Source organism: Acinonyx jubatus, chromosome C1, assembly GCF_027475565.1.
Source record: "Acinonyx jubatus isolate Ajub_Pintada_27869175 chromosome C1, VMU_Ajub_asm_v1.0, whole genome shotgun sequence".
In the NCBI taxonomy this organism is placed as follows: Eukaryota; Metazoa; Chordata; class Mammalia; order Carnivora; family Felidae; genus Acinonyx; species Acinonyx jubatus.
In genome coordinates this window covers 13,543,706-13,571,594 of record NC_069381.1, presented here as the reverse complement: position 1 = coordinate 13,571,594, position 27,889 = coordinate 13,543,706, and the positions used below count along the sequence as shown (strand labels likewise).

General features: G+C 56.9%; 1 protein-coding gene across 2 annotated transcripts in view; it reads left to right on the top strand.

Annotated features, from left to right (window-relative positions):
• Positions 1–511: 511 nt before the first annotated feature.
• The window catches only part of IFFO2 (intermediate filament family orphan 2), a 50,730-nt gene continuing 23,352 nt past the window's right edge, over positions 512–27,889 (top strand). The window contains exon 1 of one of the 2 annotated variants that reach the window (XM_027060258.2): positions 512–1,513. In XM_027060258.2, coding sequence (XP_026916059.1) covers positions 849–1,513 — 665 coding nt within the window. In that variant the 5' untranslated portion in view covers positions 512–848. The remainder of the gene's footprint in view (positions 1,514–27,889) is intronic. The other variant, XM_015081564.3, reaches the window with a different exon arrangement.

Below are 27,889 nucleotides of genomic sequence, written 5' to 3'. Positions count from 1 at the left end.
TATGGTTCCCCAGCCCTTCCGGGACACCCCGTGGGAATTTGGGGCCGGGGGAATCCGAGTAGGGAGCCGGAGCGGAGCCTCCTTGTGAGAGGATGTGGGGGCAGGGGCGCTCTAACAGGGAAACGTGCGCTGCGCCGGCTGCCGGCCCCTTTAAGGGGCCGGGCTGGCTCTGCGGCGGTTCCAGCTAACCGCGGGCCTGGTGCAGCTCTGCGGTCCATGTCCCCAGGCAAAGAGTCGGAGCCGGGCCGGGCGGCGGGACTCGGCGCGGGAGAGGGCGTGGTCCAGCCGGGAGCCAGGAGGAGCCAGAGCTGCAGACAGCCGGTCCACCCAGCCCAGAAAGCAGCCTAGAGCGGGGGTGGGCGGAGCCACCGCCTCCTGGGCGGGGCCCGGCGCTGCGGGCCTCGGGGGCGGGGCCTCGGTCTCGGGGAGCGCCGCAGAGGGAGGTGGGGTGGGCGGGGCGAGGGCAGGGGCGGGGCCTATGTCTGCAGTGGGCGGGGCCCGCCGCAGAGGGGCAGTGCCGGCCGAGAGTCCTCTGCGCGCCGCTGCCGCGGAGCCTCCACACCGACTCTGACAGCCGCGGAGCAGGGACCCGCGACCCTCGCCACCTCACGCAGCCTTCGCGGCCTCCACCGCGGCCCCGAGTCCAGTCCCTCGCCTCGGCGCCCACATCCGGGGGGCGGTCCGGCCGCCGTCGCTGCGGAGGCCGCATCTGGCGCGCATCTGGAACCGCCCGGCCGGCCGCGCTGGAGCCCGCGCCCGCCCTGGCCCGGCCGCGCCGGGAGCCCTGCCCGGAGCTGGAGCCGCATCTGGAGCCGCGGGCCCGGGGCCCTGAGCCGCGCAGCCGGCGCATGGTGAACTCGCTGCTGTTCGGGGAGATGGCCTTGGCCTTCGGCTGCCCGCCGGGCGGCGGCGGCGGGAGCTGCCCCGGCGGGGGTGGCGGCGGCGGCGGGGCCGGGCCGGGGCCGTCGCCTGTGACGGCGGCGCTGCGGGACGACTTGGGCTCCAACATCCACCTCCTGAAGGGGCTCAACGTGCGCTTCCGCTGCTTCCTGGCCAAGGTGCACGAGCTGGAGCGGCGCAACCGGCTGCTGGAGAAGCAGCTGGAACAGCAGCAGAGCGAGCGCGAGCGGCGGCTGCGCTACAAGACCTTCTCCCGCGAGCAGGCCGTGCAGACCGGGCCCGAGCTTCTGCGGCCGCCCGCAGCCGGCGCCGGGCTCGGCAGCGGCAGCGGCGCGGCGGCCGGCGCCAACGCCAACGCCGTGGCCCTGGGCGGCCTGCCCCCCGGCGGCGGCTCGCACCCGCAGCACTACGGCCGCCTGCCCGGGACCATCTGGAGCTACACGCAGGTGCGGCGCACGGGCGGCGGCGGCGTGGAGACGGTGCAGGGCCCCGGCGTGTCGTGGGTGCACCCCGACGGCGTGGGCGTGCAGATCGACACCATCACGCCGGAGATACGAGCGCTCTACAACGTGCTGGCCAAGGTGAAGCGCGAGCGCGACGAGTACAAGCGGAGGTGAGTGCAGACTGCCCTTCCCCCGCGCAGCTTCCGGGGAGGGGGCGTCCAGGTCCCGAAGGCCGCGGAATGCGTGCGTTGGGGAGGGGCCGGGGGCGGCCAGCTGGTCCTAGCAGGTGGGCTGGGAGCTGTGTTTGCCTGGCGCCCTACACGCGCTTGGAAAACTCAGTTATCTAGTTCCACGAATGGGGGCTGGCGCTGACTACCATAGGGGACACCTCGGCGCTGTCATTGGTCGAGGCAGGTTGCTTTCTAGGTGACATAATAACCACTGGTGTTTTAGGTGATCTCATTTAATCCTCATGCCAACGCAGAGCGTAAGGCATTCTTATCCCCGATTTGTAAATGAGGAAACTGAGGCACAGGGATGCAAGTGACTTGCCTAGGGTGACTTGGCTGATAGTGGTGAAACCAGGATTTGAACGACTAGTGAATGGAAAGACTTTTGGCTAGTTTGTCTGCTGCTCTAGGTATTTTCCAAGGCTGTAGGGGGTGGGCTCCTCTCCCTCCGCGGGTGAAAAGAAAAAACTCAACCAAACTACTGTTTTTTTGTTCCTTGAATTAAATGAGACCATATGTTTGAAAATGGGTAGATTTGTCCCTACCCACTAGGGCCAGAGTCTGCCATTTTGCTCTGGCTCTGCAAGGTCCAGGTGGCGGGGCCTACATCAGACTGGCCACCAGCTTTTAAAAATGCTCTCTTCATCCCTCTTCTCCCCACCCCACTACTGTCCTGGCTTACTGAGCCCCAACAGACTCAGCCCTAAAGGCCCAAAGGAGGTGAGGACCTTGGGCTGAAAACTAGACATTGAATGGACCCAGACCACCATCTCTGGCTAGTGTGGGGGGCACACTGCCTGCAGGACCAGCCTGCACATTCCTGCCCAGTCCCGATTCCCCAGCTGGGACACTGACACTGCTTCCTGCTTGCCTGCAGCCTGGTCTACAGGACTGATGGCTCAGCTTTCCAATAAGAGGAGAGGGGTCTGTCTGTAGCTTCTCGGGCCTGGGTGGGGGCAGGGCCCTCTGCTGTCCCCGGCATGGGCAGCTCTCCGCATTGGGAGCCTCTGTTTGGAGCATGTTGCAAGAAGGATCTTTCCTTCTACTCCTTGAGTCCTGGGGCTCGCATGAGCACACAGGTCTGCCCAGGGAGCTAGGTGTGGGTCTCCTTCCTTTTCCTCCACTGGGCTGGATTCAAATGCCGGCTCCATCACCGGCCAGGGAGATTGTTGAACCATTTGGAAGCCTGTTTGCTCATTTAGAGAGACTGGCGTAATAAAATCTACCCAGGGTTGCAGAAGGGGAGAAGTAATCCGTTGATGTTAGAGACGAGAGACTGTGTCAGGCCAGCGTGGAGCAGAGGCCCAAGTCTCAGGTCTGTCTCAGGCAGGGCCTGACTCTCAGCGGGAGGTCTTACACCCCGTTGGGGGAACGAGCTCCTCTCCCGGTCTGGTCTTCTCTTGAGGACTTGAGAATGGCCTGGTGGCCCGCCATGGCCATGGGAAGGCTACCTCTGCCTCTGTGGGCAGCTTCGCTGGGGTGGGGTAGGGGAACAGGCACTTGCTCTCGATGGTGAAACACGGAGGGCTGGGCCCTTCTGTCTGCCACTGTTGATTGTGTCGTCATGCCCCAGGCTTGTGCCGTGTTTGTTTTATTGTGTGTGCTTTTTTGGACCGGGCGACTAAGGGGATGGAAAAACCGTGCCCAATCTCAAAGGGAGATAGGTTGGCGTTGAGCAATGCTCTGTTCAAGTTGCACCCAGGGCGTGGGGTGTGATGTCAGCCTCTGGCGTTGGCCTGGAATGAGATGGCCACTGCTGAGGCAGGTGGAGTGTGGGTGCCTTCCTCCCACCCTCTGGGCTGCACGAGCACCTTCCCTTCCTCCATTTTTTTTTTTTTTGTGAACCGGGGAGGCGCATCTTTTCTGAAGCTGATTCGGGGCTCAAGTTTTTGGATTTTTCCAAAGCAAGTATACTCCCTTCTGTGGGACTCAGCTTCCCTATCTGTAAAGTGAGGGGTGAGTGGGTTAGAACCATGCTCTCTGAAGCCTCATGCTTCCTTAGAGATGCTGTTGGGGAGGGGGTCCTTGAATATTACATGAGACTTAATATTTTAAATTATATTAAAATGTTAAGTATGGTTATAAACATGTGCTCACTTGAAAAAAAATTTTTTTGACATTTATTTATTTTTGAGGGGGGGAGGAGGGGCAGAGAGAGAGGGAGACACACAATCCGATGCAGGCTCCAGGTTCCGAGCTGCCAGCCCAGAGTCCAACGCGGGGCCTGAAGTCACGAACAGTGAGATCATGACCTGAGCCGAAGTCGGGTGCTTAACCCACTGAGCCACCCAGGCGCCCCAACATGTGCTCACTTTTTAAGTTCACGTTAACTCCTTGAAGTCCACTGACACACTAACGTATTAGTAGTTGGCCTCAAGTTAGAGCCACCCTCCTGCCTTCTCTATTTGTCTGAAGAGTACTCTGACATTGCAGAGCAAACCGCTAAAAACCATTCCCATTTGTAGCTACTTATCTGTGTGAGTCAGGATTTTCGTGAAACTCTGCAGCCAAAACTGGAAACAGAATTAAATGGAAAGTGGTGCTGTCATCTGTAGTCCCCATTCTAAGTGTTAATGAATCAAAATAGCCTCGTCAACTTCACTGATTGAATTTAGAATGGTTATATTTGAAATATCTATATTTGAACTTACAATATAAATGTATATAAGTAGCATTCTGTTTTTACCTGTTTCTGTATTTGGGCTTCTCATAAGAATTTTCTCTTGGGAGGAGGGCAGACATCTGAACCACTTAAAAAAAAAAGTTAGGGGTGCCTGGGTGGCTCTTAGGCGTCCGACTCTGCATTGGTCATGGTCATGATCTCATGGTTCTTGAGACTGAGCCCCGTCTCAGTTGAGGCTCTGTGCTGCAGAGGCTGCTTGGGATTCTCCCTCTCTCTCTCTCTCTCTCTCCCTCTCTCTTTGCCCTTACCTCTGCTCTCTCTCTCTCTCAAAATAAATAAACTTAAAAAAAAAATTAAAAAACCACCAGGCTAGATGATCTCAGAAGGTCTTGACAAAATATAATCTTGCATTGGAACTCCCAGCCCACTTCTGGGCCCCTGTCCATGAGAGAAGGCACAGTCTGAGGGATGGGACCACGGGGTTTGCTTGCACTGTTGGCCACTGAAGCCTTTACATCCTTTCGGGATGTCTAGCATGGAACCCCAAGCCGTGAGCACTGGACGGCACCTGTGCCAGGAAACGAAAGGTTCCCGGGTTTCCTCTGGTCCCCCCCCGCCCCAGAGGAACTCACAGCCTTGGACACCCCCCACTTGCTTCCCCAGAGGGCAGCCTGGGATGTGCAGCTCTGTGTTGTCTAAGCTGGGGGCCTTTGGGTTCCCCGTCCGGGATGTGCGGCCATAGCCACCTACCACCACATTATTCCTGGTGTAAAATATCCTTTCACAGATTTACTGCGGTGGAATTTGCATATCCTAAAATCCTCTCATTTTAAGCGCACAATTCAGTGATTCTTTTTTTTTTTTAAGTAAATCCATAGAGTTGTGCAACCATCACCACCGTCCAGTTTTAGAATACTTGCATCCTCCCCCCCCCCCCAAAAGATCCTTCATGACCATTTGTAGTTAATCGCCATTCCCACCCAGCCCAGGCAACACAGATCTGCTTTCTGTTTCTATAGATTTGCCTCTTCTGGACACTTCATAGAAATGGAATCATACCATAGATTGTCTTTTGTGTCTGGCTTCTTTCACTTAGTGCTTTTGAGGTACATCCATGTTGTAGCAAATTCCAGGAGTACCTTCCTTTAGATTGGCGAATAACGTTCTACTGTGTGGACAGACCACATTTTGTTTATTCACTCACCTCTGTAGTCGGTAGACTTTAAACACAAAGAGTCACTTGTGAACCGCCTCAGATCATCTCATGTGCCATCGGTGGTATAGGAGCCATGCTTTGGAAACACGCAACCCAAACCACAGCCCCTGGCCTGTTCGCTACGGCTTTTGGTTTCCCTTTGGTCCAACCAGCTCTGAGCTCTTCGCCATGAAATGTGGTTGCCGAAACTGTAACACCAACAAGGTTGTCAAGCATTGATTTGGAAACCAAAACAAACATCTCTGCCCTGTCACCACCCAGTGCCACCAAAATATCCTGTTCTGAGTTTGCAAGCTGGGGGCTTTTCCCTGGACATTCCTGCTGAATCTATCTGAACTTTAAACACGTGGGGGTTTTTCTGCATCACGTCCAGGAGACCCAGACTCCAGGTCTGGCTCTGCTACTAGGCGCTGTGTGACCTCAGGCCAATTGCCGCCCTCTCTGAGCCTTAGGCCCTCCACCTTTACAGGAGGGGGTTTCCCTTGTAATTCACTCTACACTCTGGTCTGTGACTCCAAGGGGTCCGGGTTAGGGCCCTTCCTGCCTCATGGGATGGCAGTCTGGGCCTCCCCCTCTCCTGCCCCAGGCCCAGTGTGGTTTGGAACTGTCTGGTTTCCTTCCCTCCCTGCTGCAGGTCGCTAAGTGTCTGTGCCTCTGACTCAAGTCAGCATGAGGGGCTTGGTTTGTTTTAACCTGGTGTTTGGGTGATCGGAGCTTCCTTTGAGAGTCAGGAAGGGACCACAGTGATCATTGGATCCTGATGGTTCCCACATGGGCCCTCTGGATCCCCGGAGCCTTGGGGCAATTCTGGGGACAGTGAGCAGGGGTGCCGAGCACCTGGGGTTTGGCTTTCATCAACCACAGATGCTCCATTTCTGTGACTGTCATATTGATCTTCTGAGGAGGATTCAATTGGAAAACAGGGCTCTACGGCTTAGAAAAAACAAAAAAGAGAAATTGCTGATTCAGCTGAGTTACTTTTCATTTTTGAGGTGGGGAAACTGAGGCCCAGAGGGAGCTGACCCACAAAGCTGAGTTGGGAAGCCTGCTGTCCAAAGCTTTCCCCACCACGCTGAGGTGATGCCCACATCATCTGCCCGTGGTTGGGTGTTGGGAGAGTTCTCTCCACCTTTCTGTGTCTGCCGTTAGGCATTTTTTAAAAAGCTACTTTCAGGGATGGGAGGGACTTTTGTCACAGCTATTTCTGATCATGAGCCGGAAGGGGCTGGGCTGGGGGCCTGAATGAAGGGCTCCAAGAAGGGCTGGTGGGTGAGCCAGCTGGAGTGTCCCCTGCCTTTTCCCATCACGCCCTGGAAGGCCCTTGAGCAGGTGTTTGCTGGCCCTTGAGTGCCCCAAAGCCAGAAGACTGCCCCGGAAAGCTGGTTGGAAGGTTTCGTTCCCTGCCACTTCTGTTATTTCTGAAGCTGCCACCGATATGGATTCTTTATTTCTGGTTTTTCCGGGAGGCAGCCTGGGATGGTGGAAAGAAGGTTGAAATCCCAGCTCTGCCACTTTCTGTGTGAGTGTGGGCAATTGCTTAACCTCTCTGAGCTGCCTGAGCCACCGCTGTCTGTGAAAGTGGGGGAGTAATGTTGCTCCCCTAGGAATTGGGGAGGAATAAATGAGCCTGGTGACAAGGCACCTGGGGCTCGGTAGGTTCCGGGTTGGTCCCCTCTCTGACCTCCCGCAATGTCTGTTCCCTTCATTTCACAGGGCTTTCCCGGCACAATGCTGGACCGCCCAGCACACCCATTTCAGGACGCGTCGCAGCTCTCTGTCCCGTGGAAGGCGCCAGACATGGTGTTGGGGGAGGAGGGAAAAAGGGCTACTTCTTTGTCCAGCATCTAAGGAGGGTGTTCTTCCTACTCTTAGCGGTTGATTTGTGCCTCCGGAAATCTCTGGCCACCCCCCTCCCACCCCCCGCCCTCTCTTCTAACCTTCATTGAAAGAAACACACAAACCCCCTCCATCCAGCTTCTGGGTATCCTAGAGTCTCTTGGCTGTGCCGGCATTCTCTTTGGGAACACATTTGGGAGGGATTTTCAGAGCCTCAAGCCAGAGGGAGGGGAATGAGGTCCCAGAAAAGAAAGGGAAGCAGGAAGCCTGGAGACAGCTGACGCTGAAGATTCCTTCCCTGAGGAATGTGGGGCGGGGCTTTTGCCTTGGCCACCGGATGCGAGGCCCCTGCCCCCCTCCCCCGCCCCAGTGCACACACGCATACACACACACACACACACACACACACACACACACGGACTCACACGCTTTCAGTCTCTGTAGGCTCTTGGCCCGCATCCGCACACGTGTCGGCATTTGAAGGACACAGAAGGGTAAACCCAGAATCTGAACCTGCTCTTTGCCGCAAGGAGATGCGTTGACTTCTAGGGGCATTGATTTAAACGGTGCCATGTGTCCACAATACCGGAGGCTGTGGACTTTGCAGTTGGAGTCCTGGCTTTTGATCACATCGGGGAAGCGAAGCCCGGCTGGTGTTCTGCTTGTTTCCCATGTCATGGATGGCTGAAGGCCTGGGACAGGGGAGGAGGCGCTGTCGTCTCCTCGGCTCAGGACCGGGATGCATTGGTTTTCCTTGACTTTCTTTTATCAGGTGTTCCTGAGCGCCCACGACCTCTCCCATCACGGCACCCCATACCCTGAATCGCAATTGCCTGGGATGTCTGCTTCCCCACAGACTGGAAGCTTGTGGGGGCCGGTTCCAGGTCTGTGTACTGGCCGAGCCCAACCCGGGCCTGGCCAGAGTCCATGCTGAGCAAGCGTTTTGCGGTGAGGGAGGGCCCTGCGCCTGGCCGCTGTGTGGTGATAGGCCCCCGGTGCGGCCAGGGGACACAAGGCCCAGATGACGCCGGTGGCCGCCACAGACTATATATCTGGGGTCTCGCGGCTCGTGGAGGGAAGGGGCTGGTTTGGAGTCGGGAGACCCGCGCTCCCGGCCCCACGCGTCAGTTGGACCATATTTGAATGACACCCATCACCCGGTGCTAGATGCTGGGCTCCTGGTGCAGGGGTTGAAAGCTGAGTGACATCGGCCTAGTCACTTTGCCTCTCTGGGTCTTTCTCCTCATCGCTATGCCGAGGTTGTGGGCAGGGTGAATGGGCTCATGCAGCTCCAGCCCTGTCTAAGTGAAGTTCTGTAAGAGTTCCACGGCAGGATTTCACGGGGCAGAAACGTGGGTGCCCTGAGAAGTGAGTGGTGCCGGCTTTGTGGGCCGAAGTCAAGAGCCAGGCCGGAGGTTGGGGGGAGGGCGGTCAGCGTCTCCGCCAGCGGCCTCTGGGTGTCATGTAACCTCTGGCCATTGCGGGTTGCGCGGGCCAGATGGGAGGCTGGTGAGGATTGGTGAGGCTGCTGCCTGCCCGCCAGAGCTGTGCCCGCCCACCTTCAGGGGGCACGGGGCATTCGGCTTCCTGGGCAGGATGTGGTTTCTCGCCCTAGTTCTTGGTACAAGAGAGGGTAGTTGTCACCCAGCAGTAAACCTGGTGAAGGCCTCTGGTTCCCTCAAGGGGCTGTGGCCTGGCCGAGTCCCCTGGCGGGTGGCAAGGGGGCGGCCGGAGCCCCATGGAGTCCGGGTCGTGGTCCCGGCTTGGCTGTGCTGTGATCCGAGGTTCCGGTTGTCCACCGGGGAAGGGGGACGGTGGGAGGATGGGCTGGCCCAGGGCACTGCCAATCCTGGTCTCTCTGTAACTTTGTTGGAGTGGTTTCGGATCCGCACACCGTTTAATCTTTGGCACCTCAGTTTGTCACTCCATAAAATGGAGTTTTCTCATGAGTCCTGCTTTCCAGGGTTGCTGTAAAAATCAACCGAAATACGGAGTGTAGAACGTTCTGAAAGAGGTTTAAAAAATAAGCCATAATGACTTAATAGCCTCCACTAATTGAGCAACTACTATGTGCTAGGCTCTGTAATGAGGTCTTTATTTTTTAAAATTCAAACAAAAATTTCATTTTAGAGAAAGAGCGAGTGGGGGAGAGGGACAGAGGGAGAGAGAGAGAATCCTAAGCAGACTCCATGCTCAGCACAGAGCCCCACGCGGGGCTCAATCCCACGACCCCGGGATCATGACCTGAGCCAAAACCGAGAGTCGGATGCTTAAGCAACAGAGCCACCCAGGTGCCCCTGTGATGGCTTCTTTAAATAAGTGAGAGTTCATTACTAGACAGCCCCAAGAGCTGAGAATTAATTATGCCCATTTGGCAGGTGAGAGGTTCTGACAGGTGAAGCAGTCTGCCCCCGATCGTGCGGCAAGTCCGGTCTGCATCTCTAGACCCCGAGTTTAGCGTTCTTCCTCGGGGCAGACGGGCTGGCCAGGTTCCTGCCGCCCTGGGGAAGGCTGGTCCAGGGTGAGGAGGCAGGCTGAGGCGTGGGGTCTCCCCAGCGCCTGTCACAATATTGCCACCACGGGTGGCAGAACAGAAGGCGGCTGCTGTACTGGAAGTCTTCCCGCTCTCACTTGACGGTAGTTATTTCTCAAGAAGCCAGTGAGTCACCGGCAGTGGCAGGCAGATGAACCTCCCCAGCCACCGTCGAGGGCGGCCTAGCCCCCCTGCTCTTTGGAGGTGATCCTGGTCGGGGACTGGACTCTGGGCAGGGAGCCGTTACTGGTCAGCCACAGAGGCTGGCATAGTGGAGCCGGTGGGCCTGGCAGGGGGAGGAGCGGGGGGGTCAGGGGGCACGGATTATCACCTGTCTGACACTTTCCCCTGCTCTGATTTAAACCTTGTGCCATCTCTGCAGAGGGAAACCCAGGCTCAGGGCACAAGAGTAACTCACTCTAAGCCACACAGCAAAGCCAGGGGCTGGATGTGGGTCTCAGAGAAGAAGCTAACGCTCCTTTGATCGTACCCGGCACCTACACCCTCCCAGGGCAGGGGCCAGGGTTTCTCGTCACTTGGTGACAAGCAGGAGAGAGCAGCCGGCACTCTGGTGACTGCAGGGAAACGGGCCTCCGCCCTGGGCTTGGGTCTCCCTAACTTTTGCTTTCGGTTGGTTCCATAAACTTTGCCTGGGTACAGGGAACTTGTGACAGTCACTCCGTGCCTCGTTTGGGGAAGATGAGCCCACTGGGTGTGGATGTCTGAGAAGCTGAGGTTTTGTTCTCCTGACTGTGGCTGGGCACCCACTGTGCGCCAGGCCCCGTGCTGGGCACTGGGGGGAAGCAGATGTAGCCCCTGCCCTCGGGATCTCAGAGTCTGGGGACACAGGCAAATGTGACGATGCCACCTGACACGCACCCGCTCAGATAGTACCTGTGCATAGTAAGGGCACAATAAATGTTAATTCATTAATTAAACAAATATTTATCTACCATTTACTTTTCGTCAAGCTGCATTCAAAGCGGTTTACAAACCTTTGATTCACGTGACCTCATCCTAACCCTATGCATTAGGTGCTGTCATTAGCCCCGTTTTAGAGGATGGAACTGAGCTGCAGAGACGTTGAGGGACCTGAGCCCAGACACAGCTAGCAGATGGGAAGCCAGGATGTCAACTCAGGATGTCAGGCTCCAGATTCAACCTTCTATGCTGTCTCCACGAAGGGACATGTGCCCACTGCAAGTAGCTTCCATGCTCTGAGCCTCAGTTGTCACTCCTGTGAAATGGGGACAGTACCTCTGACCTCCCTGGGCCGTTTGGAAGGTTAAATGAAGTGATGTCTGCGGAAACACTTTATAAACTGTTGAGTGTTTGCCCTGGGGGCGTGGGGGGGATGATTAGAAGCCTGGGTCCTGCCTACACACTCTGCCGTTTCCTCCCCAGCTTCCCAGGCAGCCTGGGGCTCCTCGAGGCCCCAGGAGATGTCCCATCCTTCCCTTGCCTTTGCATTCACGCCCCCACTGGATCCCCGAGACGGGCCCGTGATGTTGATGTTGGACAGAAGCCCACAAAACGAGATAGCTCGGGGAAGGGCGCTTGTGTGGCACTTGGAAGCTGGGAGGAGAGGAAGTGGGAGAGTTTCTGCTGCTTATTAGCCATGTGAACTTGAGAGAGTCCTTTGCTCCTCTGAGAAGTGGGGACAGTCCTGTGCGTGGGTGGCAGGGAAAGCCAGTGGGATGGTGGTGTTCAGACGCTGGCAGCTGCCGTCGTTGTTATTAAATGAGGCTGGGGGTCCTGGGGAAAGGGGCAGGGGTGGGGGTCGGAGGGCAGTTGGACCCTGGCCTGGGCAGGAGCCCCTCCGCTTGGCTGCCCCGGGCGGGGGCTGTCTCAGAGCTCTCTCTGAGATGCTTGCTGAGTGCACTCTGGCCGGCCTGCCTGCGTGCTCCGACTTTGGGATGCGCCCGGTTCACACAGCCCCCCGCTCATCTGCTGCGTGATGGAGAGACGCCCCCGCAGTGGAGACACTGCCTTCCGCCCTCTTAATTGGCCATTTTTATTACTTGGGTTATTTAAGACGGTACTTGGCTGGCTGCCGCCTGTTTGCCGTCTTGGGGGAGGGGAAGACTGCTGGTCTAAGTGGACCTTGTGAAATTCCCCGGCAGACAGGCTCCTCTCAGGGCAGGGTCGGTACATCTTCCCAGGGCCTCTCAGCACCTCCTTTTTGCCCCTGTGGTAATGGGCAGAAGGCCATGTTGGGGCGGTGGGTGGGGAGGCTGACTGCAATAGCTTATTGCAAAGTCAGACCACAGGACCAGAGAGCCTTGGAGCTCTGGGTGGGACCCTGCAGTGCCCGAAACCCAGGGGTTCTGGAAGGCACCCGAGCCAGGTTAGGGCCAGTCAAGGAAGGCTTCCCGGAGGAGATGTCGCCTGAGTTGTGTCTCGGAGGTCCAGTAAGAGTGGAAGAGAAGGGAAGGGTGTTTCAGGTAGAGGGAACAGCTTGGTCAAAGGCCTGGTGGTGAGGTTGCCATGCCAACGTGCGGGCCTGGCCTGCCTGCTCACTCTTCTTCCCCTTCTCACCCTCCCTCCCTCCTCCTGGCCTTCTTGGCTCTCTTTCTTCCATTTTGCTGCCTCTCATCCTCCCTCCTGTCCCGCTTTCCCTCATTCTTGTTTGGGTCTTTAGTCCTTATGGCTGTTTTTTTTCACCTTCCCATCCCCCCCCCCCCCCCCCGCCCCGCATCTGAGGCAGGGCAGGGCTGTGAGGGGGGCCCTGTTCCCTGTCCCTCTGCCCACCCAATGCCAGCCCGCTGCGGGGGGCTCTTTGTCTGCTGCCGGGGCTTTGTGAGCCTTTGTGTGTGCACGCGTGTGTCTGGGAGCCTTGGTCTACACCCTGTAGACTGGGAGCCCCCAGGGTCAGGACCCTGCCTTCGGCCACCCCAGTCCCTTTGTACCACCCCTTGTACATCATCGTTGGGGGCAGGGGAGGCTCCCTGGCGAGAGTGATAGCTGTTGGGTCTTGGAGGTCAATGCTGGTCATGGGAGACCTCGGCCCCCAGCCCCCATCAGAGATGAGCCTAGGATCAGACATGGGTAGGGGTGCAGGGGCCGGGAGGCTAGGCTGTTCACCTTACCTCCCGGGCCTGACCACCCTGCCTGTCCCTGCTCCCTCACACCTGTGACTTCATCTTACCCCTGCTGGGCCCAGAGGGCTTGAGGGGCTGTCTGAGCTCAGTCAGTGCATCCGGATCCTGCTTCCGGGCAGCATTATTCCCCTGTTGTTGCGGGTGAGTAGATGTGCTCTGTGTCTTTTGAAAAAAGACCTTCTGAGAGTTCGTCCCTCAGTGATTTATGTTTTCCTCTCCCCCCCGCCCCCCCGCCCCACTCACATACCCATGACTGTTTCCAGATGAGAAAGCTCAGGCCCAGAGAAGCAGAGCAGCTCCCTTGAGGTCACACAGCAGAGTAGGGTTTCCTTTGAAACCCTGAGCTAAGGGATCCTTCTGGGGTCTGACGGCCATTTAAGGAGGGGTTTTGAAAACTGCCGAGGATGTTGCTCTTAGGGTGAAGAGGCCTCAGAGCCTCAAGTGGAGTCTGCAGAACCTGAACCCCGCCCCCCAGCCAGCATCCAGGTGCCTGTGCCGTGGATGAGCCTCTGCGCCTACAGAAGAGACTCTGAGGTCCTGGTGGGTTTGTCACCTTGTAACAAAAGGCCCTCCCCTGGCCTCAGGCCAGCAGTCTTGGGTTGTTGACCGACTGATTGACCATCCTCATTGACCATCCTCGTCTTCTACCGCGTGCTCTGCTGTGTCATTTCTCTGTGCCTCAGTTTCCTCTTGTGTAAATGAGATGATGAGACACCCCCCCCCCCCTGACATTGTTGTTGATAAGCCTTACCCAGTGAGGACCAGTCCCATCCTCTTTCCTCTGGGGTGGGCCCCAGAGTGCGAAGTTCAGAGAACTTTGCCTTAAAGGCTGGAGTTGTGTGAACCTGAAAGGCGGGTCCCCAGCCCCACAGAGATCCCCGGTCTGGGGCTGTGGCTGACAAATCGTACTTTTGGATTTGTACTATTTTTTTTTTAAGTTTATTTATTTATTTTGACAGAAAGAGCACGAGCGGGGTAGGGGCAGAGAGAGGGGGAGAGGGAGAATCCCAAGCAGGCTCTGCACCATCAGCAGAGAGCCTGACGCAGGTCTCGAACTCAACAAACCGTGAGATCATGACCTGAGCCGAAATCAAGAGTGAGACGCTGAACTGACTGAGCCACCCAGGCGCCCGGGATTTGTACATTTTTTTATGGAGAGTCTTCATACTCTGTTGTGATTGGCTTTCCACTTGCCTTCGGAGAAAATACTAACATTTAAAACCCCAGGACTTAGCCCAGCGGAGGTTCTAGCTCAGTAGACTACTGGCAAGTTCAGGGGACATCCCCCAACTCATAGGTTGTTCCTCTCCGTGCCCTAACGTGTAATAAATACACGGGTTTTCACTTAGGTGGGGCTCTGACCCTGAGCAAGGCCACCCGGAGCCTCCACTCTCTCATCTATAAAATGGGGATGCCATCCTGAGCTCATGGCGTCGTAAGGAGGGTCCGAGTAGCGCATGCCAGGTGCTCAGCGCGGTGCTGACCCCTCAGCTGTTACCGCTCTGTCCCATCTGTCCGAGCGTCCCCAGCCCCCAGGCCCCATACAGTAAGAAGTGCCTACTCCCTCCCTCTTCCGGCTACAGGCTGGCCTTTTGTGTTCAGGGCACTTCCTTTCCCCAGCAGAGCCGCCTGCCTGACCAGCAAGGAGGAGGTCACATCCCCAGCAGATTGTCAGCGCAGGGTCAGTGGTAGGGCAAGACCCAGCATTCAAGGCTGTGGCTTCCAGTGGCCTTGCTGCATGGGGGAGTGTGTCCCTGTTCCTGCCGCCTGGGGGGTGGGGCCCTCTAAGTCCCAGACTCCTTGTGTGGATGTGGAGGCAGCCTCAGGAGGTCCCATCCCTGGCCTGAGGTCTCACTGCTCAGGAAGCAGGGGCAGAGCTGGGATCGGAACCTGGGTCTGGCGGACCCTCCTGGAAGACTGTTCGCCACACACACAGGGTCCCTGTTCCAGGCTGAGCAGTGGGCCGCGTGTTCCTGGCCCTGACCCTTGGGGGGAGGGGAAGGGGGCAGCTCTTCCTCCTTCTGGGCCTCTCTAACACCATGGGAGGATGGCTTCTGGGTTCTGGTCCAGCCCCCAGTTTGCCTCTATGAGGCCTTGTGGGTGTAGTGTGCGTTCCCAGACCTTGGGCAGAGAGGTGACGTCGAAGGCCGCATTCTCATTGTTTTTCCAGGGTTGACGTCAGGGCAACTGGTTTAGAATTTCGTCTCTGGGACAAAGGCTGCTCTGTGCCTTCTGCATGCTTTAAGCCCAGGCACATCACCCTCCACCCCCCAAGGTGGGAAAGGAGATGGAACGATTTCAGGGCCCAGGCAGAGAAGCCCTGGGAGGCTTGGCTCGCCTTCAGCTCCTCCAAGAAGGAAGCCAGGGTCTCATTATCCCATAATACTCAGCTCGCCGTTTCCCAAGAGCATCTCTCGTACCCGATGCAGTCCTAAACTTCATGGACATGTTCTCTTGAAATCACCGCACTCTTGAAGGGTGGCTGCTGTCATGCCCATTGTACAGATGAGGAAACAGAGTCTTGGCAGGTGAAGTGACCTGCTCCTTGAAATAGCTAGAAAGTGGCAGAGCTGGCATGTGAACTGGGGTCTCCGTGGCTTAAAAGATCACCCTCCACTGGGTTCCACCGCTGTTGAGTCTCATTTCAAACCCAGCTTCAAGAGCACACTTCTGAAAGCCAAGATACCCGGGGGGAAGGCTGGAACAGATAAATCTCCTGGCTTTGGGGATCCAGAGCGTCTGTCCTCAAGATTCAGAGCTGGGCCACTGTGCTGGGAGTGTGTGCTGCATATATAAGTATGCATGGGTAGGTATGTGCACGCGTATGTATAAGATAGAGAAGACGATTGGGTGCTGGAGGGTCTATAGTTGTGGGAATGTGATTCCAAGGAGGCCTTGTGGGCAAGTGTAAGGAATCATCCCCGCGGACGTCTAGGACCTTCTGTTCCTCTTTTTCAGGAATGATCCCACTTGATCATCCATCCATCCATCCAGCCGCCCATCTATCCATCCATCCACCCACCATTTCCATCCATCCATCCATCCATCCATCCATCCACCCATCCATCCATCCTCATCCATTCATTCATCCATCCATCCATCTACCCATCTATCTATCCATCCACCCACCATTTCCATCCATCCATCCATCCACCCATCTATCCATCCACCCACTATTTCCATCCATCCATCCATCCATCCATCCATCCATCTATCCATCCACCCACCATTTCCATCTATCCATCCATCCCTCCTTCCGTCCTTCATCCATTCATCCATCCATCCATCCATCCATCCATCCACCCATCTATCCATCCACCCGCCATTTCCATCCACCCATCCATCCACCCATCCATCCATCCACCCATCCATCCATCCACCCATCCATCCATCCATCCACCCGTCTATCCATCCACCCACCATTTCCATCCACCCATCCATCCATCCATCCATCCATCCATCCATCCACCCATCTATCCATCCACCCACCATTTCCATCCACCCATCCACCCATCCATCCATCTATCCATCCATCCATCCATCTATCCATCCACCCACCATTTCCATCCACCCGCCCATCCATCCATCCATCCATCCATCCATCCATCCACCCACCATTTCCATCCACCCATCCATCCATCCATCCATCCACCCACCATTTCCATCCACCCATCCATCCATCCATCCATCCATCCATCCACCCATCTATCCATCCACCCACCATTTCCATCCACCCATCCACCCATCCATCCATCCATCCATCCATCCATCCATCCATCTATCCATCCATCCACCCACCATTTCCATCCACCCGCCCATCCATCCATCCATCCATCCATCCATCCATCCATCCACCCACCATTTCCATCCACCCATCCATCCATCCATCCATCCATCCACCCATCTATCCATCCACCACCATTTCCATCCATCCATCCATCCATCCATCCATCCATCCATCCATCTGTTTTCAGGGCCCCTATACTCAGGCCCTGAGCCTGGGCCCTGGTGATGATGCTGCATGGACCACACAGGCAGACTCTTGTTCCTAGTTGAGCTTGCCAAATGACTCTTAAATCAGAGCTGCAAGAGTACTGACAGATGTTTAGCTTCTCCCTCAACACACATCAGAGAGGGGCAGTGACTTGCCCCAGGTGGCACAGCAACTCGGTGGCAGAGCTAGGTCTCACAGCCAGGTGTGTGGACCCCGGCCCCACGTTCTCGCCTCTCGGCCACGCTAAGACTCCACTTCTGGCTGGCAGCCCTCTCACCCAGCCCTTGCCTCTTCGCCTATTTTGATGTGTTCGTGGGCTTTTCTGGAGCCCTCTGCAGCCTCTGTCCTGAGAGACACCCGGAGATGCCTGCTGGACCAGTGTGCAGGTCCTAAGCTGGAGCTGAGCCTGGCCATGCTCGGCCCTGAGATGATGCCCTGTCTGGAACACCAGGTTGGCCGGGCACCCGCGTGCAGAGACCCTGAGGCCCTGCTTTACTTCTTGTAGACACCAGCTTGCTGTCCCCAGGGGTCTCCAGAGGTTATCTGTTCCTCCTTCCACCTTGAGGTTAGGACCTTTGCAAATCCTGCTTAGAGACCTTATTGCCTGGGAAGGTCATTCCAGAGCCTTCCCCTGGAAGTGCTTTCTAGCTCTTTCCATCGGAAAACGCTTCCTGGCTTCTAGCCATAATCCCGTAGGCTGCATCATCTTGTGTAGCCTTCCATGGAGTAGGGGAATGGGTGGGCAACAACCGCCTGGGGAAGACGGCTCCACTCCCCTCTGAGCCCCTAAGCTCGCCCTCTTCCCTTCTAAAGTTCCCCTTGACTCCTGCGTGCTTGTTAGGGCATGATGTTTGTGTGGAAAGGATCTGGCCAGTCCCTTTGGGTCCCCACCAGTTCCTGGGAGGGAGGCACATGCCTTCTCCTGGAGTCATGGAACCCTCTGAGCTGGAAGTAGACTTGGAACCCGGGGTCACCCTGGCCCCATCCTTCCTGATGGGGAAACTGAGGCCCACAGAGGTTGAGCAACATGACTATGGCCATTCAGCCAGCCTGGTGGAGTTGGGTCTCCTTGTTCACAGGGCCGTGCTGATTCTGAGGTTTGGGCCGGGGAGTGGGTTTTCCAGCCTGAGAAAGGTAGCTGGTGGCCTTCTAGCCCCACATGGGTGTCCTGGAAGCAAAGCAGCCGGCTCCGCGGGGCTCCCCAGCCAGGAATCAGTCCCTCCCCTGCTTGTCCTCTGGGATGGCACATTCCTGACGATCCAGGCCTGCCCTCGGAGCCCAGCGGCCTCACCTCCTCCACTCCTACCTGCCCCAAGGCTCCCTCTCACCCTGCTGCCTCCCAGACTCCCTTTTGGCTCTGGGGGAGGCCACTTTTCTCCAAGGGCAGGAAGCCTGAATATACAGAAGTTGCCAAGGGGATGCCAACTCCTGTGGCTGGGGCAGGAAGGGGTTAAGCAGTTCTGCCTGCTGGGGCTGGACACCCAGCTGGTGTCCTGGCCCCCAAGGCCAACCAGGCCATCTGGCTTGACAGAAGCCACACCACCGTGTTCCATCTGTCCCAAAGCAAAGTCACCAGGAGGAGGCCGCCTGCTGCCTTTGTGGGCTTGCAGCGGTGGGCGTGCACTCGGCTGTCTGTCCCCAGGAAGCCGGGCCTGTTGGGAAAGGGCCTACCACTGGGCAGGCTGCCCTGGGGTTTCCCAGAGGCAAGAGGAGGGAGATCCTGAGCTCCCGGGGGTGATCAGAGCTTCCTCTTGCAGATGGGTCCAGAGAGGTGCTAGGACAGGCCCAGGGTCATGCAGTGACTCAGTGCAGGCAGCCGGGACTTGTACCCAGGCCTTCTCGCGGCTGTGCCTCAGGGCGGCCGCTCACAAGCAGATTTATCCAGTGAATACCAGTTGAGGGCCTACTATGTGCCGGGCACTTGGGAGACTCTGGATCCCAGGGTGGGGAAGGGGGAGCCCAGAGGACAAACCCCCTGCAGGGAAGAATGGCATGACTCAGCCAAGCCCAGGACCCTGGACCTGAAGCCACCCCCAGCAACTGGAAGCGGGTCCCCCTCACTAAGATGACGCTTAGTGTTCCTGATCTTGTACAATCCCCACAACCCAGGAGGTAGGAACTGTTGCTGTCCCATTTCACGGATGAGGAAACTGAGGCTCAGAAAGAGGTGAAGTCACTTTTACTAGGTCACCAGCTTGGGAAGTGGCTGAGTCTGTCTGTCTGATGACAAAGTACTTTGAGGTAAGGGAGGAGGGAGCTGTGTGAGTGGCTTCATCCCTTCCCCCTGGCTGCTCCTGCTTGTCTGTCTGTCTTGGACCATCTCCTTTTCTGGCTTCTTGCTCAGTCAGGGCTGGGGGTTGTGTGGCGGGGGGGCCACGTCTCAGGGAGAAGAGAGGCCCCAGCAGGGCTTGAGCCTGAGAAGAGACGCCGTGCTGGTTCCGTGGCAGGATCCGGGCAGTGCTTGGGGGCCCCCTTGGGACGATCTCAGGGTTTTAAAAGACTCCCTGCCCATTGGAGGGCGCTGGAGGCTGGGCCGGGCCTACAGGAACCTCACTTCAGGGGCCACACAGCCAGGGCCATGCTGGGCTCAGTGTGGCAGGTCAGCGGGGGAGCCTTAGCGCTTTGCTCTTGGGGTTTGGAGGCGTTGCGACTCAGGGTCTATTCTGAGTCCTGGAGGCTGATGTACACGCTTCCTGACCCCTCTTCCTCCTCTTATGAGGCCAGCTGGCACAGAGAAAGGAGCCAAGGCTTTGGGATGTGAGAGACTGTGTTCTAATCCAGCATCAGTCACACCATCAGGGGAGCAGAGGCAGGTGAGCCGGGTTCATGAACTTGGACTCTGAGGCCAGACGGCCTGGATTCAAGTCCCGGCTCTGCCACTTTCGAACTCTGTGACCTTGCGCAAGTTGCCACCTTTCCCTGGGCCTCAGTTTTCTCATCTGTAAAATGGGCGTCATGATGGCATCTACCTCCTAAGCCAGTTGTGAGGATGGAAGGAGTTAACAGTGCTCATCACAGATACCACTTCACGGCGTTGGCTGTTGTGATTATGTGACGCTGGATAAGTCGCCTCCTCTCTGTGAGCCTCAGCTTCCCTGTCAGCAGAATGGGGATGAGGAATCTCGAGGCTCCAGTCAGGTCTCTGCTGGAAGCCTTCCTGTTGTAGCAGTTTCTCTGTCCTCTGAGAGTGGTGCCCCAGCACCAAGGATGGGTGGGTGGGATACTGTGTGTGTGTGTGTGTGTGTGTGTGTGTGTGTGTGTGTGTGTGTGTGTTTTGGGTGTCCCGGTGCCTTCCTCACTGGCTGGGCCCGCATGATGGCAGGAGGCTGGTATTAAGCAGTGAGTCTGTCCCCTTGAGCTGTGTTGAGTCACTAATCCCTCTCTTGGCACAGACAGTCGCCGACTAATCACCTGTCCGGCCATGCTTGGAGCCTTCCCGGCCAGCTGTGGGGATTAGGATGCTGCACACGCGGGCAGTGCCTGCCCCGGCCCATTCTCAGTTACACAAGCCCCGCATGTAATTAGCTTCCTGGGTCCTTGTCACCCTTCCCTCCTTCCTCCCCGGTGATTTGGTCAGGAATGTCCTCCTCCCCTTACCGTGGTGCGGCGGGAAGCACATGGGCTCTGAGTTCCAGTCCCTGCTCTGCTGCTGCCTGGCTGTGTGACCTTGGGCATGTCACGTCACCTCTCTGAGCTTCAGCCTTCCCACTGACAAATGGCCCGGGCTCCTGCGCATCCCCTTCGGACATCCTGGGATCCTGTGTTCTGAGATTTTCTTTTTTCCACACACGGAGCCTGCTGTGTTTGCCTGCCCTCATATAACCCAGGTGGGGGTCATTCGTTCCCATTTCACAGATGAGGAGACCAAGGCCTAGGGAGGGGACTTGCTCAAGGCTGCAGGGCCTTGGTTTAAATCCGGGGTGGGCTGTGTGCCCCCTCCTTCCCGGCGGGCTCCCCTTGGCTTTGATCCCTTATTTGTGCAGGCTGCAGATGTTAAGGGAAACTTGGAATCCGAGGCAGGGAGCCCATGCCTGCTTGGGTGCATACGTGCTCCCAGTGAATGATGTGGCTTTGATGGGGAGGTTGCACTGAGCTGCGGACCCACAGTGCCTTGCATTTACCTGCCGGGCGGCACAGTCACTTGGAATAAACAACGGGAGACCCAAAGTGCACATTAGGTTTCCAAAATAGCCTTGGGAGTTGTTGTTTTCCCTCAAAGCTGTAAACATATCTCTGGGTGGGGCCTCCCCAGCCTCCTGGGCACAGACCCACCCCACACCCCCACCCTGCCAGGCCTCCTGCTTTTTGGCCTGGGTGCCCAGAACCCCTGCTGGCTTCTGGAGTTGAGCGACAGTGAGAGCCCCGGGGTCTGAGAGCTGCTAAGAGCGCGTGATGTTGGGGATGGGATGGGGGGAGCGTCTCTGGGGGCTTGGCCAGGCCTGAGCAGAGAGACAAAGCCCTGGGGATGGAGGGCTGTGAACTCACCTTCCTGTCATCAGTCCCATGGGAGGCGGGCCTGGGTGACCAGGTGAGAGAAGAGGATGACTGGAGGAGAGTAACAGAGCTGGCAGGGAGTGTGGAGGTTGGGGAAACCGAGGCTGATGGGGAGGGGCAGGCCGGGAGGTCATGCCCAAGGCTGCACAGTGGATCAGGGCTGCACTGACTCCGGCTCGGATGTCCTAGGAAAGGCCCTGAAGGTGACGCTCGAGGCACCTGTTCTCCAGGAAACATGTATCTGGTGCCTGCTGTGTTCCAGGCTCCGTGCTGGGCTCTGGAGTTGCAGCCGGGAGCCAGGGGTGGGCCTGGCCCTGCAAGAGTTGAGTTCAGTAGGGAGACCGGCTGGGGAACAGATAACCTCAGTAGCAAGTGAGTGGAGCCTTTGGAGTACAGAAGTAGGGCGCTAGACCTTGACAGGGAAGGCTTCCTGGGGGAGGAAGAGGAGGCAGAAAAATTAGGTCTTGAAGTTGGTATAAGATGAGGAGGAGAGAGAGGTATGACCCGGGGGGGGGGGGGGGGCGTGTAGAACAGAGCCATCTAGACAGAGTGTGCAGCACACGCATTGGAGGTGTGAGGCAGCTCGGCACACCTGGGGTGGGGGCGCCACGGGGGATGCTGTTTTATCTTGCCCCAGGCTAGCGTGAGCCACCTGCTCCAGGGTTCATCAACCTCCACGCTTTTGGAAGAGAGGTGTCGGGCCCACTGCTCAGATGAGCCCGATCTCCCAACACTTTGCTCCTTGGGGAGGGCGGGGTGCCACCCCAGTGAGGGTGAGGAAGGGCGGTATTCATGGCGGGGTCTTCTTCCACCAGCCTTTTGATCGGTGGGAAAACAGAGGCACAAAACAGTGTTGCTGCGGGAACTAGGGTGAGGACCCCGGGACCCTGCTCTTCCTGGGCTCCCTGAGCAGCCGTCCAGGCTCCAGCAGCTGCTGAACCCTGCAGGAGTATGGCCTTGTCACACACAGCACTTCAGAGGGGCACTAAAGCCTCTTCTGCACCCTTGACCCAGCCACTCGCTCTGCTGGGACAACTGGACAGATATGCAAATATGTGTGTGTACCAGGATGTTCTTTGCAGTGTTGTTTAGATTGGTAGGACTTGGGAATGACAGTGCGGGACCCGTGAGATCAGTGGTGCCACGGCCATCTGCCGTGTGACCCGCCCAGAAGGATGCTTGCCGTACATTAAGTGGAAAAAGCACGCTTGAACGCCGCAGACAGTCTCATTCCATTTTCGCTTTTATTTATTTATTTATTTTTATTTTTTTAAATTTGTTTAATGTTTTATTTATTTTTGAGACAGAGAGAGACAGAGTGTGAGCAGGGGAGGGGCAGAGTGAGAGGGAGACACAGAATCTGAAACAGGTTCCAGGCTCCGAGCTGTCAGCACAGAGCCCAATGCGGGGCTTGAACTCACAGACTGTGAGATCGTGACCCGAGCTGAGGTCTGATGCTTAACCGACTGAGCCACCCAGGCGCCCCGCCATTTTCGCTTTTAAAAGATACGCTCTCATAAGGAAGCACTGGGAAGGATGTGTAGCCAGCGTGAAGGTGATTCTCTCGGGGAGGGGGGATTGGGTGGGGTTTTAATGGTTTTGTTTCACTTGCCTGATTTCTTGTGTAATCCTTGTGAAATACGCATGCAGCGTAAAACAAAGGGAAAGTGAGCAGGTATTTTTGTCTCTTAAAAGTCTGAGTGGTGTTGATTTTTTGGCTAACTGACACATCACATCATTCAAAATTTAAAAAGATGCAAGAGAGGAAACTCTCACACAGGCTACAACACGGGGGAGCCTCCAGGACATTATGTTTAATAATTAGTGAAATAAGCCAGTCACAAAAGGGTAAATACTGTAGGGTTCCACTTATGTGAGATCCCTAGACTAGTCCATTTCATAGAGACAGAAAGTAGCAAGGTGGGCACCAGGGGCTGGGGGAGGAGGTCATGGGGAGTTAGTATTTGATGGGTACGGAGTTTCTGTTTTGCATGGTGAAGGGTTCCAGTGATGGACAGTGGTGATGGGTGCACGATAGTGTGAACGTGCTCAGTGCCACTGAGAGGTACACTTAAAGATGGTTATGGCGGAAGGGGGCGCCTGGGTGCCTCAGTCAGTTGAGCATACGAGTCTTGGTTTCGGCTCAGGTCATGATCTCATGGTTTGTGAGTTTAAGCCTTGCATCGGGTTCTGCGCTGAAAGCATGGAGCCTGCTTGGGATTCTCATTCTCTCTCTCTCTCTCTCTCTCTCTCTCTCTCTCTCTCTCTCTCTCTCTCTCCCCCCCCCCCGCCTCTCTCTCTTGCTCTCTCTCAAAGAATAAGTAAACATTAAAAAAGTTAAAAAATGATTATGATGGTAAATTTTATATTTGTATCTTACTATTGACTTAAAAAAAAAGAAACAGCAGGAAACAGAGTGACAAGCCTCCCTCCCACCCCTGTCCCCCAGCCACCTGGTTCTCTCTATGGAAGCAACTGCTGTTTTCAGGGTGGTGATGGATTCTCGGTTTCCTCCCCGCTGCCCCTGGGTGCAGACGGGCAGGGACAGCTCCCGTCCATTCGTGGACAGAGCAAAGATGCCTCGTGGCCCTGAGAGCCCAGGATCAGCAGCTTCTTCCATCCCCGCTTCCAGACCTTCCTGCCTTATGGGTTGAGGGATTGAGGACTTGAGGGTCAAGAAGCCAGAGGTGCCGCTTGGAGAGAGCTCCGGGACTGGCCTCCCTCTCTCAATGGGAGGGGGACATTCTTCATCCACTTCTTTGCCACTGCCTGCCACGTGGCTCCCGAGTGCGCACTTGGGAAATGTTTGTTGAAACTGTCGCAGGGGAGAGAAGACGGAATCCAAGCTGACAGCCAGACTGAGCTGGGCTGCAGTGGATGCCGGGAGGCTGCTGAGCTCGGTGACCCAGAGACACTCGACTCTCATTCCCTGGGGCGTCCTCGTGCCCAGTCTTGTGCCGGGTGCTGGGATGTGCTGCTGGGTTGGACACCAGGGAGATGAGAGGTCCTCCCGTGTCTTTGTTCGATGGCTCCGTGCGTTACCAGGCACGGATAGCAGGGCTTTGGGTTGGCAGCCAGGTGCGTCCTGTCTGGTGTGGTGTCCGGGGCCCTGGCCAGTTCACTTAGCGGACTGTCATCCCAAGCTGAGCCACCCGTTCTCCGTGGCGGGACCGGCTAATCAGAGCTTCCGTCAGTTGAGTGTTTACTAGGCGCTGGGCTGCACGCTAAGTGCTTAACACACACGGATGCGATACACTTGAGTGTAAGCTAATGCTTCCTTTGGCACCCGCCTTAAAGGTGGGGAATCTGGGGCGCAGGTTAAGTGCTTTGCCCAGAGGCAAAACCCTGCCCTTCCCAACATCCCGGTCCGGGGAAGGAAAGTGTGAGGCCTCTGCCGTCAGTGCCTGGGGGCCTGATGGCAAACTGCAGCCAGCCTTCTCCCTGTGCTTCTCCCTGGGCAGCAGAGCCAGAAGAAGCGGAGACCATTTTACAGATGAAGAAACCGAGGCCCAGAGAGACCTCAGAGCTAGTTAGTGGCAGCAGGACAGGGCAGGGAAGGAGAGCCTCCGTTTGTGCAGAGCCTGCACCTTATCACCTCTTTCACAGACCAGAGCAGACCCCGAGGAGGGTCCTCTATGATCCCCGTGTCACGATGTCCAAAGAGGGAGGCTCAGGGGCAGGAAATCATTTGCCCGGAAGCACATGGCCGGTCACGTTGGGCTTTGAACCCATTTCGATCTGACTCCAAAGCCAGTGCCTCTTTTGCTGGTCACATGCTGGCCCCAGCGGGTTGTTGGGTGGGGGGGATGGCGAGGTTGCAGGCAGATGGGTCTTGGCCACTGGAGGTGGAATGCTAATGCCTTTGTCCACCTGAGCTCTGGGGCCTCGGAGGTGAGTAAACAGGCAAAGCAAATACCCTGGCTGAGCAGCTCTCTTCCAAGTCAGTGACTGAGACCCCGCGAACCCACATCTGTGCACCTGACCCTGGGATGGTAATCTGGGGTGTGCTGGAGGGCGTGGTGGAGAGTGGGGTTCACGGAGCTGGTGGTAAGACACTCTTAGCGCTGGCAAGCTGCTCAGCCTTGGAAATCAGATGGACCGGGCTTTGCACCTGGACCTCTGTTTGCGCGTCGGTGAAGCGGGCATGAGGACCCTAGGTGGGAGGACAGTGACGAGGCCAGCACGTACTAAGCATTTTCAGGGCAATGTAAGTCCTTCCCCTTCTCCTGGGAGAGCGAGTCTGATGAGAGAGGCAGGGGAGCGACAGCTCACGGATGCCATGAAGAGGGCATGTGCCAGGACTGGAAACCTCCAATGGACATAGTGACTCACCCTGGGGAAGTCAGGAAAGGCTCCCTGGAGGAGGTGTTGAAGGTGTAGCAAGCCTCAAAGAGGTTGGAAATGGTGCCCCAGAAACCTCATGGTGGTTTACGATTTGGGGTGCAGATTCCTCCTTGCCATGAGATGCCCTTTGAGACACTTTGCTTCTCAGAAGTGATCTGGTTTGTGGGGGGCAGTGCCTGCTTGGGTGTGGTTTCTGGACAGAGGCACTGGAAGGAGGGTGCTGCCCAGCATACAGCCTCCGGATTACAGGCACCCCCAGAGCGGCCGGGTTCCTATAGCTGTTTCGGTACATGGCAGCAGGGTGGAAAGGGCACTGGGGATCTGGGCAGCCAGGGACACTGGGTGACTGAAGCAGATGACTCCCTAGAAGCAGCCCACGCCTCAGACTGGCATTGGGGCAGGTGACCAGGGCCTTCTCTGAGCCTGTGAGGATGCCTCGTGCCTGTTGGGGTTGCTCCGTGAGACCAGCTGGGTTCTGGCTGGAGGGACCTCTCCTGCCTTGGTCTCTCTGGCCGTCATGGTGGCCCTTGCCAGGACAGACAAAGGGCTAAGCATGTGCCCATTCATTCTTGGGGGATGTCCGGGGGCATGGAGGGCAGAAACAGGACATTGGCTGGGTTTTGTGGTGATTATGGCAGCACAAGGGCTCTGGAGCCAGCCAGTCCTGGGTTCCAGTCTGGCACCTACGCTGTGTGGTCCAGGGCCGCTCTCTCAGTCCCTGGATCTCTCTGACCATCTGTCCTCGGGAAGTCACGTGGGTGAGGAGGATGATGGTGTGCCGGGCGCTGTTCTAGGTGCCTGTCATACGTGAGTCCGCTGAATATTTGCAAAAAACCCTGCGAGGTGGGTGGGCTTACCAAGGCTCAGAGAGGGTGAGTAGCCTGCTTTAGGTCACAGAGCCACAGGACGTATAGCTGGCGTTTGATCCCAGCACCCTCCAGGGCCCCTGCCCTTCTCTTCACTATACACATTGGGTTCAAGGTCCAAGACTGGTGTCTCAGATGTCTTCAGACTTTGAGGCTTATCAGATCGCTTTGTGGTCAGCATGGGGTTTTTGCCTAGGGACTGTGGAAATCGTTTTCTGGCCTGGCTGGTTGGGCTCTTAGAATTTATCCGGACACCATTGCGTTAAGAATGGGAAAGTGATGCTTGAGGAGGGAAGCGACTTGCCCGAGGTCACACGGCAAGTTAGGGACTGACGGACCAGATACAGGGTTTCTTGCATGACCCTGGCTACTGTGTTGCCTGAGGATATGTGGGCCTACGGAGCGGGGTCCAGTCAAGGGCTTGCCAGTCTCCCCCTTCGACCTCTCTCAAGGCCTGGTGGCCCCCACGGAGAGCCCCGGAGGCCTGCCAGCTGCCCTGCAAAGGGTGCTCGTGACCACTGAGAGACAGGGAGGGAGATTGCGGATGATTCCATGCAGCTCATGGGCAGGGCTGGCTTTCGTTTCACCTCCTCGCTGGGGAAACTCACGGGCAACTGAATTTCAGTGCCACCCCTCTCGGTAGCTTCCAGATCCCCAGAGTTGGAGGATGAAGTGCCCCTGCTTATTAGGTGGTCCTGGGCACACCACCCTGTCTCTCCCTCCCCCCCAGGTGACACCAGTTGTAAGAATGGCCGTCGTCAGGGGTGCCTGTGGACACTCACATGAGCTTATCTAACCTGCCCGTGAACCCTGCAAGGTAGGACAGAGGAGGAAACTGAGGCTCCTGGGTAGTGGTACACGGGCCCCCAGGAATCACAGAGTAGCTGGAGGCTTCCTCCGTTTCCATGCCCTTCTTAGTGGGATCAGTAGAGACTCCTATCATGTTTGATTCTAGAAGGCCCTGGGCACCTCATGGCAAAGCCTTGTCGGCTGGGCTCCCTGGACGGGGCTGCATTTCAGGTTGCAAGCAGGCCCGTGCGTGCGCGTGTGATGGCAACTTGCCAGCTAGGGGTGCACACGAGGCACGGTGGCTGCTCGCCGCGGCCCATCACCAGCTCACAGCCCGTGCTCCGGCCTGCCCGGGCCATTACTGCCCGTCTGTAATGGAATCGGCTGCCCTGGTTAAGTGTACACATTAAATTAATACCTCCTCCGTGGAGACAATCAGTTGGCATTTAATTTGTGTTTCCTTCCAAGCAGCGGAGCACAGCTGGGCAGCCGGGCTGGTCGTGGGCACGTCTGCACGGGG